This window comes from Rhipicephalus microplus, chromosome 2, assembly GCF_043290135.1.
Source record: "Rhipicephalus microplus isolate Deutch F79 chromosome 2, USDA_Rmic, whole genome shotgun sequence".
Classification (NCBI taxonomy): Eukaryota; Metazoa; Arthropoda; class Arachnida; order Ixodida; family Ixodidae; genus Rhipicephalus; species Rhipicephalus microplus.
The window spans coordinates 275,440,701-275,460,326 of NC_134701.1; the positions used below are offsets into that span (position 1 = coordinate 275,440,701).

Genomic DNA, 19,626 nt, shown 5'->3' on the forward strand with positions numbered 1-19,626 from the left:
GAAGGGCTCGCTTGCCCCTCCCCCCCCCCCCCCCCCAAAAGCTACTGCGCGTCCTGCAAGTCGCCAACCCACCTCATCACCTAGCCGCCCATCGAAGTGAATTCTGTCTCGTTGAAAACCACCCCACCTATGCACCTCTCTGTTTATTTCCACCACCTCAAAGCCTTTCTCTCGACTCATCCGCCATATCTCTTGGTTTGCGTTGACAACCGCTCTTTGCAGGTTGCTATCACGCACCGGTACCTCCGGTATCGTGCATATAACTACCTGTACCTTAGGAGAAGCGGCGCGCATGTCATCGACGCCTTTCGCCACTGTGGCTGCTAGTATCTTCATTTAAGACATCGTTTAAACCGCCTGAAATTATCACGAGGTTTCGTCTATCAGCTGTAGTTTTGAGTTTTGCGCTCGCTTGCCTCATGACTGCTTCAAGCTTGCGTCCTGGGAACGCCCCTACTGCAACCCTCTTGTCACCTCTTAGCCTCTTTTTGATGGCTTCTGTGCATCGATCTAAATTCGAGTCCCCGGCGATTATCACATGCTGTGACTTTTCAGCTGGAGCGTCCTGCACCTGGGGGCTACTTGCACCTGTGACGCCGGCTGCTTTGTCCCCTCCCAGCCCCACCACTACCTCGCTGAAGCTGGGCCTTGCGACAGTTGAACCGGCTAAACCTGTTTTTTCCAAACTTGCTTGCTCTTCCTTCTCCACCGTTCTGGTTGCCGGTTCCCTACTGTTCTCTCCGTAGACCGCTTCTTTGTTCAGCTTCGCTAGTGCTTCCTCGGTGGACTTCAGTCTTTCTCCAATTGCCCTCGTTTTCTCTTGCTCTGTCGCCAACGCAATCTCGAGCTCATCGATTCTCACCAGCAGTTCACTTTGGGCAACCATCATTTTCTCCATTTTTTCTTCGACCTCACATTGCCTACACTTCGCGTCAGCCTCTTCTCCATCCGCTTCTACGCTTGGGTCCACTTTCAAACCCACTCCACATCCTGAGCACTTTACAGTCTTTTTAACCATGTCTTTCTGACACCAATTGTCTCTATACACGATAACTACTAAACTCGAGCCGTGCACTACGAAAAACAAGAAAGTCTAAGCTCTACTACAAAAATTTGCGTGTTCAATGTACGTGCACCTCCCCCACGGGGTGGCAAAAGAAAAAAATCATCATCGCATGATGACGCCACCACGTGACGTCATCATGGCGTTCTAGAACACTAATTGTTGTGAGGCCACCATAACGTCATCAGATTACGTCGCAATTGAGTCGAGACAAAGGTGGTCCGATCTCGGAGATATTTCAAGACCACGCGAAAGGCGCATAAATTAACCTGCCGACGCCTCCAATCTCGGAGGCAGTGCACGTTGGGAGCAGGAAGCATCCAGTTGGGGAGGAGGGGACCAGTAAAAATCGACTGAGAAGAAACGAAAATACATGAGGGGTCACGTGAGTATTTCCCTAGTTGTGAGAGAAAAGTTGCGTTTGGGGTAACACGCCTGCGTGGTGCGAGCAATAGGGAGTTTTAGAATAGCGCACCGCGAGCCCTAGCGGTGCGGTCGCTGCCACTGCGCATGCGTCGTAAAGCGAGTCGGCGTTCGCGTTCGCCGACCGCACGCAGAAAATCCGAAATTGCGTGCGGTGATCGCGGCCCGCATGTGGCCCGCAAACGCAGGTTTCGAGGCTACGGTGTCGCTGCGATCGAGCGTTGCGGTTCGCAGCAGGGCAAACGCAATTCTAAAGCTCATATGGCGCCCGCTACGCCCGCAACGTCTGCAATCCCTGCAACGCCCGCAACGCCTGCAGTGCTTGCAAACGGCATTCTTAAACTCCCTAATGACTTGCGTGGCGGCGCGTCACAGGTAAACGGACAGCAACCGGCGTATACCTGCGGCAACAGCTGCCGTTGCCGTCACACCTTCGTCGGCTGAATAGGTGGTGTCCGCTGGTACGACGACGGGGCACGGCAATACGGTGTCCTCGCTGCGCGGGAGAGCTGTCTTGCGGGACAGCCACCGCATGTACCACGATCCGATGCGGACAAGAGCCGACCGATCTCCGCTTCGGCCCCCTCCGCCGTCGCCTCTGTTCCGTGTCGTCGCCATGGCCAGCTGCGAATATGTTGCGCCGTGTACGACAAGTCATGAATATCGCGAATTCGTTGTGCTTAATCCAATTTAAACACAAGAAACTCTCAAAAATTCGTTGCGCCCGCGTAGCGAAGTTCTGTGGGGCAGAAAAAAAATGTTAGAATAAGTTACACTGACCCAAAAATTAAAAAATATAACATAGTCTATAAAAATGTGAGTGCATGCCTCGAACACACCTGTCACTAATATTCAACGGTTCCTCACAAAAATTACAATGAGGAACTCCGCTAACGACGCTTAATGGTCACTCAGCCGTGCAACATATTAATTAGGGACGAATTACGTGAATGGGCCTGATCTTTTTGTGCGCCTCAACTATGAATAATACTAATTTAGGACAAAATATAATAATTAGTCTAATCTTTGTATGCGTTCCAGCCATATAGCAGAGAGATCGACACGGGTCCAAAAGTCGATATTTTAGATTTCATTGAGTATTTTATATTTCGTGCACCTCTCACCAGGTAGCCCAACTGATTCTCACCAGGTAGCCCGACTGTCAACTTCGTTTTATGATTAACAGCATAACTTACGAGAAAAAAAATATCAAACTTCACCAACACGGAGGCACCAATTTCGTCACCTGTCATTTTCGAAAATTGCAGATGCTATAAAAAGACAAATATTTTTGCTTCAAGGAAGATATTTTTTACCTGAAATGCATGTCTAATGAAGAATGAATTCATACGGTTTCAAGTTTGTAGACCTTAAGAAAATAGCTTTTAAAAATGTCTAATTTTGCGACAGTTTAAAAAAAGTTGCGTATTCGCCATTTTTTTTTCTTCAAAAGTAGTGCAAGCAGCGTTTTAAAACTTGACACGTTTTAAGGATATAGCATGTTAATTAGGTACATAAATTATTGCTGTCGTAGGGCAAATGTAAATTTTTATATATTACCTCAAAGTTCTCATATTGACAAAAGTGTACTCCACTGAAATTTGAATAAAAAAAAACCCATCTTTGATTTTTCTTAAAATCTCGTAAATAGACAACCGAAGGCCATCATATAGTAATATAGAACAATAAGTTGCATTATTTTGTTTTTAGCGACAATATTCGTGGTACAAATCAGAGCTTTTCGAGAATGCGCTGATAAGTTGAGAACTCTAGAAATCGGAACGGAAAAGCGGCAATGAGCTTCAAACGCGAGTAAACGTGACCGCATTTGGTGAAAAAAGGCTGCTTTAGCACTGTGACAAATACGTACCCATGAAGGCGCATTTATGCTCCTGATAACACAGCTCTAATGGAGGAAATCTTCGACACTGTAACTCAGTTGCAAAACATCTGTCTATATTTGCAGATAAACTCAAACATGAAAATGTTCCAACGCAAGTGTTGGGTCTCGCTAGAAAAAGCATATGCGCTTGAAGCATCCTCACTGGTATTTTTTGTGGTGACTGCGTGAAACAAGAGATGCGCTCAAAATGGCTGCATCTTTTGCAGATCACATTTAGCAGTACGTGACGCTAACAAAACACGACCACGATCAGTGCCCTCAGATGTGCTTAGCCAAACATGCCAAGAACGTATGCCTGGAACACGTAGCAACGATTTCCACTGGCTCTTCTTAAACTGACGGAATGTTTCTAGCTCGGCTGCATTTGCACACAGCAGCTTGACATTCTTGAGCTTCACGCTCATTTGCGCCACCATTTGGCATGCTGACATAATCACACCTGAGCTTGCCGCTCTGAGGTTATGGAGCGTAGCCTGATACTTTAGTGGGCCACCAACGCCGTCACAAGAGTTCTTGCCATGTCCTGTGGCCGAAAAAATCCACTTTGTTGATATATGATCCTTCTGACATAATTCGAACAACTGGTACTTGTTTTTGAAGTGACTGCATGCACCATCAGAAACATAAGTAACATGCGTGTCAGGCTTAAGTTGTTCCTTCATATAGTCGTGGATTATTTGTAGAGCAAAACAGGCATGTGCAGCATCATGGCATGTGTAACCACTGATTACGGCAAAACTTTGAATTGATTGCTTGCTTGTGACGACACACGTGAATATAGACACCTGTCTTTTGTGACAGTGATACGACTGTACTTCATTCGGTAAAATGGCTGTGCAATTTTCGGCGAAATCAAAGTGAAAAATGCAAGATTATTTTTCTTGGTTCTCTTTCGCCTGGCGTATTGCTGATTCTTGAATGTATCTTATGCAATCATGGGTAATCCACTTCACGAACCATAGACTTAGCTCTCGCAGAAAAGCACTTTCCTGGGATGTTTTTTTTTTTACTAGATCACCATTTTCCCATACTGCACAGGCTACCTCAATATCTTCAGGGATTCCTAAACATGTGGCTGTCAGAGCGTCCTCCTTAGCACAATAGTCACAATGGCCTAAAGAACAATCACTTGTAGGGGAGCTACAAAGACATAGTTCTTTCAAGAAGTCCGCCGTGTAGGCACCATCGGTGACGTCTTGTAGGGCAGAAACACACTCCGTGGCATTAGCACAGTATATACAAAGGCACACTTCTTGGTGTGGTGCAAGAACAACCCACTTCGGCCTCAGTGAATAAAACTTTGAGAGCCCGATAGACGTGTTCGGATTAGCTTCTCTGAAGAGACGGTAAGCCTGTCGCACCGAACGGGTCATAAACCTTTTCGAAACAAGCTCCTTTTTTCCGTCAATGATAACAGATACTACATTTTTTTTTTGTTGGGACTCTGCCGAGAGCAGCTATAATCATCTTTGGAGTAGACACTGCATTTTAGATCTGATGGTTGAAAGTGGCGGTTACACACGTTACGGTGGCATTTCACGGTTACTGTAGAATTGCTGCAAAGTTGTCTTGGCTCTGCATGAACTTTGCTATTTTGCGCATGCAGCTTCTCCAGCCGCATATGTGACAATGCTTCAGGCGTGTTCACGCACCGCTCTTGACTTCTGCCTTTTTCTTCTTCCGGCAAAAACTCATCAGCTGTTTCAGCTGAGAAGCCATTAGACAAAGACAGCATATCTCTGAGGCGTCTGAAGCAGTTCTAGCAGACGTGGTCGTTGTTGTGTGCATGGCGGGCATCTTTCGGCAAAAGCATCTGGAGGGCAAACAGGCCGATGTCTTCGACCTTGCGGAAGTTTCTTTGATAAGGTATTTTCTTTTTATGCAACATGAGGTAATCTGAACAAAAAACTCTATCCCGGCTGAAGTGGTCAGCCATCGCCACGCTCCTTGAGGCTCAAATTACTGGCAATGCAACTATGCGTGAAACCAGCAGCACGAAAGGGATCTATCTGTCGTCTGTTCCTATGTCTCTCACCTTTAATGAGAGCAGACGTAAAACAGCGTGCGCAAGCATCCGCAGTGCGAATGCAAAACTGAAGTATAGTACGTTAAAATTAATTTCACAATGTTTTTGTCGATATAATTACGAGACGCGTAAACTTTGTCCCTACTTTGAACCACATGATCTAAAGCATTGCCTCCGAGATGCGGCGCACAGCAATTCATCTGTGGAGCAGACGACGGATGACAACTTGCCCTAAAGCGTGTTCTTCAGTCTAATGCGGCAGTCTTCGTGCCCCAAATGATAAAAATTTGTTATGAATCGTTTATGAACTCATTCAACATTCAAATCTCTTACCCAACGTGTTGCAAACACACGGCCGTCACAGCAGCTCCATCTGTGTGTCAGTAATGGAGAGGCACCACATAATAAAAGTCTCAGTGCTCTACGTATAAGAGTGAATTCAGATACTGTAGAATATCGTGTTCAAAATAGTTACTCCTATCTGCTAAAACAGCCTTTCTTCACCAAATGCGGTCCGGTCACGTTTACTTCCGTTTGAAGCTCATTGCCGCTTTTCCGTTCCGATTTCTAGATTTCTCAACTTATCAGCGCATTCTCGAAAAGCTCTGATTTGTACCACGAATATTGTCGCTAAAACAAAATAATGCAACATGTTTTTCTATATTACTGTATGATGGCCTTCGGTTGCCTCTTTACGAGATTTTAAGAAAAATCGAAGATGGGGTTTTTTATTATTCAAATTTCAGTGGAGTACACTTTTGCCAATATGACAACTTTGAGGCAATATATAAAAATTTATATTTGCCCTACGGCAGCAATAATTTATTTACCTAATGAACACACTATATCCTTAAAACGTCTCAAGTTTGAAAACGCTGCTTGCGTTACTTTCGAAGAAAAAAAAAGGGGCAATACGTAACTTAATTTAAACTGTCGCAAAATTAGACATTTTTAAAAGCTATTTTCTTGAGGTCTACAAACTTGAAACCGAATGAATTCATTCTTCATTAGACATGCATTTCAGGTAAAAAAATATCTTCTTTGAAGCAAAAATATTTGTCTTTTTATAGCATCTGCAATTTTGGAAAATGACAGGTGACGAAATTGGTGCCTCCGTGTTGGTGAAGTTTGATTTTTTTTTTCTCGTAAGTTATGCCGTTAATCATAAAACAAAGTTGACTTTCGGGCTACCCGGTGAAAGGTGCACGAAATATAAAATAGTCAATGAAATTTAAAATATCAACTTTTGGACCCGTGTCGATATCTCGTGGAATCACTCAGAATAATAAGACGTAGTACACATTGTCTTACCTGTTCTTCATCCTATATTTCGTCGTCAGACGCTCTGCGGTTTGAAAAGTTCAACTTAAGCAGTGCTTCGAGCCCGAGGAATTCACAACAATTTATGCACGGGCGCAGCGACCTACTGAGGTTGTGCGTATAACAAAACTCCCATTCCTCGAAAATTTACGTCAGAAGCATCGCGCAGGATGTACACCAGTCTTTTCCGATGACAGTGAACGCGAGAAATTCCGCGGTGCTTGTTGATATTGCGCACAATGCTGTGAATCTGTGGGTCTTCAGTAATGCCTGAGAATTCACGATACTTTCACGAAATCACAATCAGCGCTCTCCTCTTGCTCACGGTGTAGTAGCTAGATACCGTTCAGGCAAATTAGTACGTGGTGTACATAGTGGCTGAAGCTTCTCACACGACACGCCATCGTAAATCTCCGAAAGTTTGCGCGCTCGATTCCTCGACTGACTTATACTTCGCACCAACTTCACCCTATGTACAGACATGAAACATCGCAATGAGGTGCTCGAATATCGAAGTGCGCAAAATGTCGCAGTGCTAAAGCTTCTGCCGTTTACCCATGAAAGCTACCAACAGCTTCGATCGCACATCGAGTGTGTACAGTGCTGTTGTTCGATAGGCAATACCATCGAAAACATACACAACTCACCGACTCCCGACGACCTCTCTGCTCCGAGGCGCGGCCTCTAAGTGTGTACTGCTGGTATTGGGACACCACGCACAATATGCAGTAGACCTGCAGAAATACAGGGATACTTCTACACTAAATAGCATACGGCAAACGTGCCACACAAAACATGATATGTGTCTACCCATGGACACTATTAGTTAGCTAGTTAGTTTAGTTAGTTTGTTCGTTAGTTAGTTAATTAGTTAGTCAGTTAGTTAGTTAGTTAGTTAGTTAGTCAGTCAGTCAGTCAGTCAGTCAGTCAGTCAGTCAGTTAGTTAGTTAGTTAGTTAGTTAGTTAGTTAGTTAGTTAGTTAGTTAGTTAATCAGTTAGTCAGTCAGTCAGTTAGTTAGTTAGTTAGTAAGTTAGTTAATTATCGATAGAGTTATACATGAGACAGCTTAAATAGTGGCTAGACACTGTAAGAAAACACTTGCAATAACTTGAGTTGGAACTAGAGCGAAGCTGACTGCAAGACATTTGAAGCACAGTTTGAGACACCATCAATTAAATTTCCTTTTCTTCTATTTATTTGTGTTCAATTTTTATTTTATTCTAAAACGGGCCTACATCCCCTACTTCCCACATGGGGCTCGAGGGCAAAAAAAAAAAAAAACTCATATTAAAGTAGGGGCATAAAACATGACGCAGGCCTCACGCGATAGCAACGAGTCCGAAGCTCAGTTCACGCACGGGTTGTTGGCGACGAGGCGTTGTTGTAGTCTGGGCAATATAAGCGTCTTTTATTCAAAGCTGGCCTCAGGGCCTACTTTCGGCTCCAGCTTCCACCACGCAGAGTCCGGACCATGACTATGCAAGAAAACGTGGTCATTTGGCCGTGCATGCGCTCCTCGCCTTAGAACTGAGCATTCACTAGCCCCGCTTACAGCACCACGGGGAAAAATGTCTCGAGGCTGAGCCCGTTAAGTATAGGCCTAAGAAAACAAGAAACGAAGAAAGGGGAGCGCAAAAAAACCAGAAACGGAAAAAGGGAAGCGTGTGTTTATGGCTCCACGGCCGCTTTATTGCACACGCAAACCTTTCCTGTCCGGGCAAGACCGCACCATGCTTTCTCTGAAGGGTTTCCCAGCTAATGAAAAAGACATGGCAGCAGGGCGAAATGACACGGATGAAAAACGTCACCTTTGTATGAGGCCACTTAAATTAGCGCGAGATGTTTCTTCGTGTGTGTATATAGTATAAACCCACGCATCGCCTACGTCGTCGGCTATCATTCACCGGCGGAGGTATGATTTTAAATCATGGCTGCGGGGAATTGCATACCACACTATACATTACACAGTTCGTATATCGCCAACAACGAAAACAGGGGGGAAAACAACGAAAGATGCCCCTAAGTTCTGCACAGTATTGATTTTCTTTCTTTTGTTCGTGAAGTGCATTGCAACCCTTCTTTTATTCATACGTATGCGTAAGCACAAAAGCAAACACGTAGACAAGAATTATATTAATGATATTGTGAGCGCGACAAGCGAATGACTCTTCATTCTCTTTAGATATCATCATCACCTGTACATCTTCATCATCTGTAAATACCATCACCAGTGTGATTGAGCTCGAGCCTGGCTGAATAAACCGGTTCCTCACAATATATTTTCTTTGGTGTTAACCTGAAACGCCAACAAAAAGAAATGATTATATATTAAAATGGAGCCTCCGCGGAAAGGTGATTGTGCCGTGAAGACATGCGGGAAATTGGGTTTCCAAAGAAATTCGCATCTTTTTACACAACATTCCATGGAGAGTGTTAGTGTAACACGAAAAACATGCAACTACTGCTTGTGGGCATTCAGATACGATATCGTCGTAAAAAAAAAAAAAAAAATCAGTGTGAGACGCTTCCAACGCGTCACCTCAAGTTTTGAACAAAATTGCCTACCATTGAGAGCTCTAGAGCCAGTGACAAACTACTCGGGTGGCTGAAAAAAAGAAAAAAAAACTGATTTCTGACAGCTAACACTACTACCGCATTTTTAAAAGAGTGTACGAAGAGAGAGTTTCATCACACAATCTTTGAATGTATCCCGAAAAATAGACTTGCAGGAATGAGCGCTCACGATTCAACCACAGCTGCTGCAATAATGCAACAGAAGTAGATCGTTACCTAATCCATTTTTCTTGCGAGTAGTCTCTCATACCAAGATAACTATACAAGAGATAAAAATGACTCAGTTAATTATGCATTAGTAAAGCTTGAATTTACGACATCAGGCGCGTGCATCGAAGTAGATCAGATGCCAGCCCACACAGTAAAAAAAAAAAAAAAATAGGAATAGAGCTTATTCCAATCCTATCCGATAAAAATAAACGCAGTTGAAGTAACTACGTTACTAGAATATGTAGGCTTCAAATTCATTAGGTTATAGGATTTTTACGTGCCTAAACCACGACATCATTAAGAAGCCGTAGGAAAAAATTGTCTCCGTACCGTTACACATTGACGGAAAAATGAAAAATAGTCAGACGCTTCTTGATCTCACAGCACCAGGTATAGGGTTATGCAAAAAAAAAAAAAAAAACTGCTGGCATGCTCTCTGGCAGCTTTATATTGTCGTTGTAAAATATGATGCACGCCTGATTACACAGTGAGGCCGAGATGAATACTTACATTTGTTGAGCACAAGGTGTAGTCTACAATGTACATGGTGATCACAAAGGCGTCGATTTTCTGTAAAATAACGAGAAATGAGTCTAATTAAAGGCGAATTGAAAGGGTCGCGCTAGGGCTGTGAAGTACTACTTAACAGGAACATTGCTTAAAAATTCTAACAAGAAGGACAAGACTGTTAGAAAAGTTGAGAAACATTCAACATCTGTTAGATGTGAGTGTGTTGTGCAAAGAATCATGCCCAACAGAATGCTGCATGCGTTGAAAAAACGGTTTTTCTCGTATTGGTAAATTATTCTTTCATAATTCCAAAATAATCACTATTGCAACAAGAAGACGTTTGGTAAGCGCGAAAACGCAAAATGCAGGCGGCAATGTCATCTTGAAATGTCCGCACCAAATGTTGCGACATCATAGATTTTTACGGCCTGTGCTAGGCGATACGTAGCTCTTAATGAGTGAACATAAAGTATATTGTACTTTGCGGGAACCACAGATTTAACCAACCAAGTTTATGGAAACTTCGCAGAGCCGATTTCACCAGAATAAGAAAAAATGCATTTTAAAATCCGTACCGTCACGTCACGCATAGACTTCGGTGCGAAATTTAAAGATGTGACTTTAATCTTATTCACTACCGATACACAACCCACGTTGGAGAAATTAACAATACTAGTGTTCTCAGAGTACAACTTATTGATCCTAACCAATTCATTGCGTCCCTTTAGTATGAACGAACCATAAGGGTCGCCACCATCCGATCGGCTGCCAGCCACGCAGATCGCGACCAGAAAGTGAAGGGCCCGTACGAGACCAGTGCTCACCAGTTCCGAGATGAAGTAGAACGAAAGAGCCACGTCCATCACTGTCGTCGTGGACACGAAGGCAAGCCACGGAAGCAACAGCAGGCGATGGTCCTGCGACGAGCGAAGATGTTGGGCTCGTCATGTTTAATATAGCGAATGCGACTGAGAAGGGGAGATGGCGGAAGGGGGGGTGCGAAGGGATATATGTACAATAAATGTGCTCCCACAAAAATAAAGGTAGTCGCGGTTGTAGTTTGCGATAATTGTTTACGGAGTGTGTGCGCGTTTTAGAGAACTGAGAGCGATGAATGTCACCTATTCCGAAGCGAATTTTTCAACATTATTTTTCTTTTTTCCGCATGGGGATTCCACACACAAAAAAGAAAGAAAGAAAGAAAGAAAGAAAGAAAGAAAGAAAGAAAGAAAGAAAGAAAGAAAGAAAGAAAGAAAGAAAGAAAGAAAGAAAGAAAGAAAGAAAGAAAGAAAGAAAGAAAGAAAGAAAGAAAGAAAGGATCTCAATGCCCGAACGGTTCCTGTACCGATGCTTTCATACCAAAGGTTAACTGAACATGGCCACCAGCATTGATACGGTCACAGGTGCGAATAATGACGGTTGAATTTTGATGGGAACGAAAGGCAAGAACTGCACTAAACTTAAGTCGTCGTTAAAGAAACACACCTGACGTGATTGACTAAGAATCATTTCATTACGACGGCTGCCATAGGACCACATAAATCGGCCAGCGTATGTAATACAATTGCCTATATATTGCTCTGTCCTGCTAATCTAGGTGTCGTAAGGTTACTTCGGCGATGTTAACGCATCTCCGGCCATTCTATTTACCCAAATAGGTCAACTTTTTGTTGCCGTCACTAAAACGTCTTTGCGAAAGTGAATGACGTGCGAGCATCTTAGTGTTAATAAAGCAAGCGCAAATCAAAGATAGTGCTCGATCCCTTCTGTGGTTTCTACGACACAGGTTCTGACATTAGGATAAAAATTCGCTGCAATCAAAGAAGTCAACTTACGAAAAAGAGGCCCAGGAGTAGAACCACGGAGAAAACGATGCAAAAACCGGAGAGAATGAGCAGCAAGACGATCAGCATAAAACTGACTGCAAAGAATTAAGTAAACAAGAAATTCGAAAGAGAGCGATAGTGGCGGGGGATGGGCATGGCTAAGGATCAGCAGCTTCAGCATACAACAAATGATGCGAGTGCAAAAGTTTCACGTACAAGATGTGGTCACCCCAACTACACTGTTTTAAAATACTGTAGGAGCCTAAACTGATTATTAAGCGAGTGGTCCACCAGAAAACATTCCTGAACGCACAGGTGGATTCAGCGTAGCACACAGGACGATGTCTTATGCATTACCAATAATGGAAATAGAGCGCGCATCGTGCGTGCGTGCGTGCGTGCGTGTGTGTGTGTGTGTGTGTGTGTGTGTGTGTGCGTGTGCGTGTGCGTGTGCGTGCGTGTGTGTGTGTGTGTGTGTGTGTGTGTGTGTGTGTGTGTGTGTGTGTGTGTGTGTGTGTGTGTGTGTGTGTGTGTGTGTGTGTGTGCAGGAAGAAGGAGGAAGGGGTCGAAGGGATAGGATAGATAGATAGATAGGCGAGAGTGGCGAGAGGTGAGAGATAGAGATAGGTGAGAGATATAAAAGAGGGTGTTTCCGCCCCTCGGAGTCCTGAGGCCCCTAAGGCATCTTCCGTGGCTTTGTGATCGCAGTCTTATTCCGAAACAGGGGAGTAGCCAAAAGTTTTCCGCGAAAGAAGGGTTGGGGGGGAGTCAATCCTACTTTGTTTATGTTGGTGCGTGCGTTTGTTTGTGTGCTTGTATATATACGCAAGCGGAATCCCTGTTCAGATAGGAGTGCCGGGACAGCAGGAAAGGGGAACTTCGTGACCATGTAATAATTTATGTGCGCTTAAAAGAAAGCGGTACAACAATTGCGTCTACATTGATCTTAGAACTAAGTGGTTTTTGAGCTATTTCATTCAGAAAGAAAAATAAAGAAGAGGTATTTTAGTCGAAAATGAAAAAAAAAACGACATCTGCAGTAATAATTACGACGAGTGAAGCTTTGAGTAGAACATAAAAAGTACACATTTAGTACAACAATAAAAAAATACAGCAATGTAAAGTTATTCGCATCGCTAAAAGTATGTCGTCATTTCCGAATGGAAAGCCTGTCTGGAACTTCTAATAGGCATTCGGGGTTTCAAAAGTGAAGAGATATAGAGGGGGGGTTCATGTAATGCGCTGACAAAAAGCGCTGACAAAAATAACAGAAATACTGCATTGACATTATGAAGTATATGCCCTTCATGGCATCGACTCCAACATTTTACTCGGAAATACAGATGACTTGGCGTTCTAAAGAAATGCCTCGTTAGTATCTAAGCGATATTATGGAGCAAACATTTGTTCTATTCATTCACAGTGAATGGAGGAAGGAAACAAGAGACGGTAGAAAGGCAGGAACGTTAGGGTGTCTCATACGACGAGAAAATGTCGATGAATGAAATAATTGTTGCCTCAATTCATGATAATAATCAGCTGCCACTATAACACTTGAATCATAACTGGTGCGTTCTATTCAAATGCCACCGAGAATGTGCAATATTTATGCACTGCATGTATTATGAAACGTACGGGACAAGTATTGTTTACGATAGTAAAGTATATAACCCCCTGAAAAACAAAGAACGATAAACGCCGCAGCAACAGTGTATACACGAAAACCGCTGCCGTCAATAGTTCGTAGCGGATAACATTTGATGTTCATTATGACGCACAGCCACGGTGGTATACGGTGCGAAGGGGCGCTACGTATCCGTAGCTGTATATATATTTACACGCTGTGATAGCTAGCTCGGCACAAGTTGCTTATCTTTGTCACTTTCCAGCACAGACGCAGAAACGTCACCGTGTAAACCACAAATGTCTGCAAAGTCATACGCCACATCGAGTGACTGCAAAATCGCGCAGCACGTACGCGCGAAAAAAAAAAAAACAATGCGATCTCACCTGTCGAGTGCCGCGCAGTGCTGAGATGACATGCACCTGTTGCAACCAGCATTGTGTAGAAAATCTGCAAACACAAATTTAAGACATGTTTGCTGCAAGAACACACGTATTTCGAGTCGTCCGTTCCCGTTTCCACGAGGAATTAATAAGAAAATTCTCGATCGAATCTACACATACATGTGCGTATGCGCACGGGCGGGCGCATACGGGCGTTTATATATGTGTAGATATTTAGACACATTGTATTAAAAAAGCAAGAAAACAAGCACAACGCGTATGTATCATGAACACTCAATGCAGGTTTCTTTTTTATCATTATTTTTCATCACTGCATGTTTTTACGCTACTTTACCTCGAGATACGCAAAAGAGATTCTGATTGATTCATTTTTTTGCTTTGAGTTTATATCAAAGTGAATATTTTTTTTCGGCGACTTTTCTATTCTAAGCACCTATCCAAATGGTGTGTATACGATCATGCAATGATCGAAGTTTTCGGTTTCACCCGAAATAGGATCATCATCGTTCGAATACCAGTATCGACAGAGTGCTCGCACCGAACGCTAAGTGCAAGAAAGAGTCTCATACCCGAGATGACTTTAAACTTGCCATTCGGGAGCAACTATATTTATTCCTTGCTTTCTGCCAAAAATATATATATTCCACACAGGTTAGAGACCGCATTTCTCACGTGTACATAACTGGTGGGAAAATCGGTTAGCTCCCAAAAGAAACATTCGTAATTCAGAACGAAAAAGTAAAAAAAAAAAAAGATAAGAAAGAGTGCGTAAACAGCAGGAGCTGTGGGAATCAGTTTACGAGAAAAGCGTTGTCTTGGTGCTCCGGGAGAACGCCTTCGCATTTTAAACCGGCATACATTTGCGTTCTGAAGCGTGATTCACGATTAACGAATAACTCTTGTCGCAGGCTCAGTTCGTGCTTTTTCCGGGCCTTTGTCTCTCCCGCGCACTGTACACTACATGCGTGGGCCTTTTTTATTCTTTTTTTTTTGTACGAGATGCACTCTTATCTGCAGTGCGGTTGTGCAATGAAAAGTATGGTTGACGAAAGCGTCGCACTACCCTTCATAAAGAGATGTCTATCGGACAGTGGTCACAGCAGTTCACTTGAGTAAAACTGCTCCCGGTAAGCAAGAATCACTTTAGCGACATGTACAACAGGACAGCACAGTTAGTATATGTTATCTAACTTACGGCACTCAGACACTCACAGATGACGGATCACTGGTGGATTATAAGAAACCAGACTGTTTCCACAGACACACGCATCGAGCAGCGGAAACAAGGATGCAGCCCCGCCGCGGTGGTCTAGTGGATAAGGTACTCGGCTGCTGACCCGCAGGTCGCGGGTTCGATTCTCGGCTGCGGCGGCTGCATTTCCGATGGAGGCGGAAATGTTGTAGGCCCGTGTACTCAGATTTGGGTGCACGTTAAAGAACCCCAGGTGGTCAAAATTTCCGGAGCCCTCCACTACGGCGTCTCTCATAATCAAATGGTGGTTTTGGGACGTTAAACCCCACAAATCAATCATCAACAAGGATGCAGCTCTGGCATTTTTGTGCCGTGAAACACTTCTCGGAGAAAGAGAAAATTTGTCTACGAAGACATGTTTATGTCACTGGTTTAGGTCATGAACTTCAGTGTCCTGATTCATTTCGTGAGGAGTTCTGGCATCGCTCTTATGCCAAACGTGATGTTTTAGGCCAGGAGTTTTAAACTCATGGCCCACCGACCTCTCGCTTGCTGCCCACGGCCCACCGCCCACACGGCGTGAAATTACTAAACAATTTTCACGCCATTTCCTCGCCTACCATGGTTAAATACGGCCACAAGTAGCAAGTCAAGATACCACAAATGTCAACACACACACACACACACACACACACACACACACACACACACACACACACACACGCACACACACACAACACACATACACACACGCACACACACACACACTCACACACACACACACACACATACACACACACACGCACACACACACAACACACACACACACACATACACACACGCACACACACACAACACACACACACACACACATACACACACACTCACTCACACACACACACACACACACACACACGCGCGCGCGCGCACGCACAAATAAACGTATAGTGTAGGATCGCCGCCCACGTTTTAGTAATTGAGTGGATCGGCATCGATATGCTACTCGAAACCTGGTGCCGCATTCCATTTAGAAAAAAACTCTATATGAAATATTGGAAATGCCTTTTTGAAATGGCAGCGTTAGCTCGAATTTCGTTCAAGCTATCTCCACCTCCCCCTCTTGCCCCCACCATCTTCATGGCCCTAGCCCTTGTGGAACGGAAATGAAAAAAAAACAAATTGGCAGCATATCCACGGAGTGAATGATGGAGAGTGGGGCGAAGCATTCGTCCGCCCATTCGTTCTTGCTTCCGTCCGTCCATGCGTCTGTCTGTGATACCATCCATGCGTCCATCCGCCCGTCCGTGCGTGCGTCTGTTCGTGCGTCCGTCCCTGCGTTCGTCCATGCATCCGCCCCTGCGTCCGTTCATGCGTCCATTCATGCATCTGTCTGTGTGTCCATTCGTCCATCTAATAAACACTCCAAGTAGCACGATCTCGCATCTTTTCCTCATATATTCCTTACATAGAAGCACCGCCATCTAGCGGACATTCCGAAGACTAAACGAGAGGTGGCACACGCACACTTTTTTGCGGCTTGCGCTTCGGGTTTACTTCCCACCTTTAACCACCTCGAGTTCATGGTATAAACTAGTTTACTGTATTCATGGCACTGCGGCCCAACGCTCGCAAAACCTTTCTAAAACTAAGGATGTTACGCCCAGCGAGTATAGCAACCTTTTCCTGTCAGATAGTGCTCAATGTACATGCCGATGGCTGCTAATGGCACAAGAGCATATATATATATATATATATATATATATATATATATATATATATATATATATATATATATAAACGCGAGAGAGAACGCACTGCACGGTGCATGGCTTAGTTCGTCGTTACGACAGTATACATGGCAAGTATACCTTTGCGTAGGCGTGCGTTTTTAGTCTCTACGCGCTTAAACTAAAGAAATAAAAAAGAAGACAAGATGGCACTCGAAATCAAGGTTGCTTTACAAAGTGCACGGCGGTGGGCGGCCGTAAGCCTATTTTCACGAGTCTCCACTTCCGGGAGCTCGTTAGAGCTTCGGATGGTGCTGAGATGTCTGAAAAGAGCGTATATATAGCTGCCGAATATTTCGGGGCTTATACTTCGATATTGACGCTAATCCTAAGATGGATCAGCGCTCTGAGCCTAAATACAGCGATCGTCTCTTTTCCCGCCATCTTTTTGCCAGGGCTACTTGAATCTTCGCTCGAGAGATAAGAAACGTTAGGAAAAAGATGAAAACGCCGAAGGTACATACCGAGTTTATTTAAGAAAGAAACAAGCTATACGACTGTTTTCCGCTTTCTACGGGCAGCCTTAAAGACGCGACTGAGAAAGAATTTCCCATTTGCGAATTTCGCACTATCTCGCTTTCTTTTCTACGTCGCAATATCCAGCTTCATATGTCCGAAGAATAATGGCCACCCAATCTGCGGCACACAGAATTCACGCGTTCTTTTGGCATCGTATTGCTTCCCTGTAGACTTGTTGTGACGGAAGGAGTTACGCCTAATAGGTTGCGGGATAGGGTTACCACTAAACAGGCTGCCACATGTGTAACTGCATCTCTCTACATTGCCTGGTACGCGCGCGAGATGTCCGACTCTCCTCTTTCTCTCTCTCTCTCTCTCTCTCTGTAACAGAAGTGTATCCACTGCGGATTTGCCCAGGCTTGCAAAGAGAACACTCCTATTCCCACTGGCACTGCTACATCGAAAGAGAGAGAGACGCACGGATGGGCGCATGGTTGAAAGGATCATAGTTTACACTCGCTGACACACTTTCGCAGACAATAATTCGAAAAGACAAAATACTTAGTCAGTACTGGAAGTTGGTCAACCTATAGTTTTGTTTCTATGCTGTACGGTGGCTATTCCAAACGTTGCAATCGTAACAGCGTGTTCTAAAGGATCAAGTTCATGATTTACCAATGTTTAAAATGGTCCTGCTGAAGTCTACAAAATCCTTAAGGCATGCTTGAGAGCTATGTAACGCAAATTATACTTCACTGTTTTAGATTTGGTATTATGGCCTTCATATAATGAGAATGTGGCTTTTAATAGCCGAGTTACGGAGTAACTTAGTCCCAGCTTGAAAAAAATTCCATGTTCAACCATTTTTATTACTTTTTTACGAGTCAATAGCCTAAATAAACATTTATTCTACACACTAACCACTTCATTGATGAAATAGCAATGGAAAGATTAATGCAGTTAACTTTACTAAGCACGACGACTCTTGTCATTTTCCGTGTATCCCTTGTTGAAACAAAGAAGTATAGAGAAGCGGGCTTTTTCACACAAACACCCTTAATGCGGAGAAGACAGCTGTAAAGGCTTCTCACATGTATACGTAGAGAATATTTATTCTTGGATGCAGCTTGCAGATAGCTGTCGCCCGTAATAAGTACTTGCATGTATGACATAGTCGTTGTAAAAAACTATACTGGTAATGCATACAATACTATATTTGTAACTAAATCTTGGAAGTTATTGCATCCAACAAAACGGCGATAAAGTTGAAGCAGTTTGTTTACGCTCGTTATGGTGGAACACGGCACGACAATTGAACTTACAAAGCTAAAGTGGATGTTTTGGCAAGTTGGTGCAACATGAAACAAAAACAGCTCGCAATAGAGAGGAACAGTAAAAGAAGAGTGAGTACAGACAGCAGCGCTGAATTGGACACAGACAAAAACACTGTTCTATGTGTCCTTTTAATACTGGCCGTTCTTTTGCTGGTCCTCTGCCGTGTGCGTTCTCTTTATTTCAACTTAGCGAAGAGACGACACAATGCGGACATTTTTACTCTTGCCAAGTTGTACGCTCTTCTCGGCCATCATTAACCGAGACAGCACTCCAGGTTAGGAAGGATGCCCCAGCGAAGTACAATTAGTTAACTTTAACTACCAGGGGTTCTTTAACTTGAGGCTGAGCGACAGTGGGCTTATACCTGCTTAGCCGAAACCCCGAGACGGCCTTAAGATTTTAGGTTTGCTGATAAATGAGCCGGCGTTTCGATCGAGATACAATCAACTGCTCGGGAGGTGCTCAAGTGGAGGCAGTTGCGTGGCTAAAAAAAAATGGAGGAGCGGTGGAGGTCTAACCCCCCCCCCCCCCCCGCTCTCACCTCAAACTTCTTCAATTTTGCGTGTGTACAAATCCACGTACACATACAAACCTACACCCGAACGTACATAAAACATGGTTGAATTCCACCACCCCCCACCCCTGGTTCCGAAAAAAATATTTCTTTCTGGCTAGGCTACTGATTGGAAGCTTAATGCAGATTGTGTCACAGAATTGAAGTGAAGTTAAATGAAAAGTCGCACTATTATTTCAATTTTGGTTCATCATACGTTTTCCGTAGCAGCCGAACTCAATTTTACAGTTGAAACGTGTCCTTTGAAATAAATAATGAGAAGTGTGAAGAACGATTTTTTTTTAACATTAGCTACGTTGGCACTGTAGAGTCTTAAGCCGGTGATTTTTGCATGCAGAAATTCATGCGGAAAGGCGACACAGTGTTGTATGTCATAAAATGTATATTTTAGAAAA

The 19,626-nt window shown here is 43.8% G+C and overlaps 1 protein-coding gene across 3 annotated transcripts in view; it reads right to left on the reverse strand.

The window, feature by feature from the left end:
* Positions 1–19,626, reverse strand: part of LOC119160090 (uncharacterized) — a 61,805-nt gene that overhangs the window by 10,312 nt on the left and 31,867 nt on the right. For all 3 annotated transcript variants that reach the window (XM_075882033.1, XM_075882034.1, XM_037412822.2), the window contains exons 2-7: positions 13,867–13,930; positions 11,866–11,951; positions 10,855–10,947; positions 10,031–10,090; positions 7,383–7,469; positions 1,888–2,110 (exon numbers count right to left, since the gene is read on the reverse strand). In XM_075882033.1, the coding sequence (XP_075738148.1) occupies positions 1,888–2,110; positions 7,383–7,469; positions 10,031–10,090; positions 10,855–10,947; positions 11,866–11,951; positions 13,867–13,930 (613 nt within the window). The remainder of the gene's footprint in view (positions 1–1,887; positions 2,111–7,382; positions 7,470–10,030; positions 10,091–10,854; positions 10,948–11,865; positions 11,952–13,866; positions 13,931–19,626) is intronic.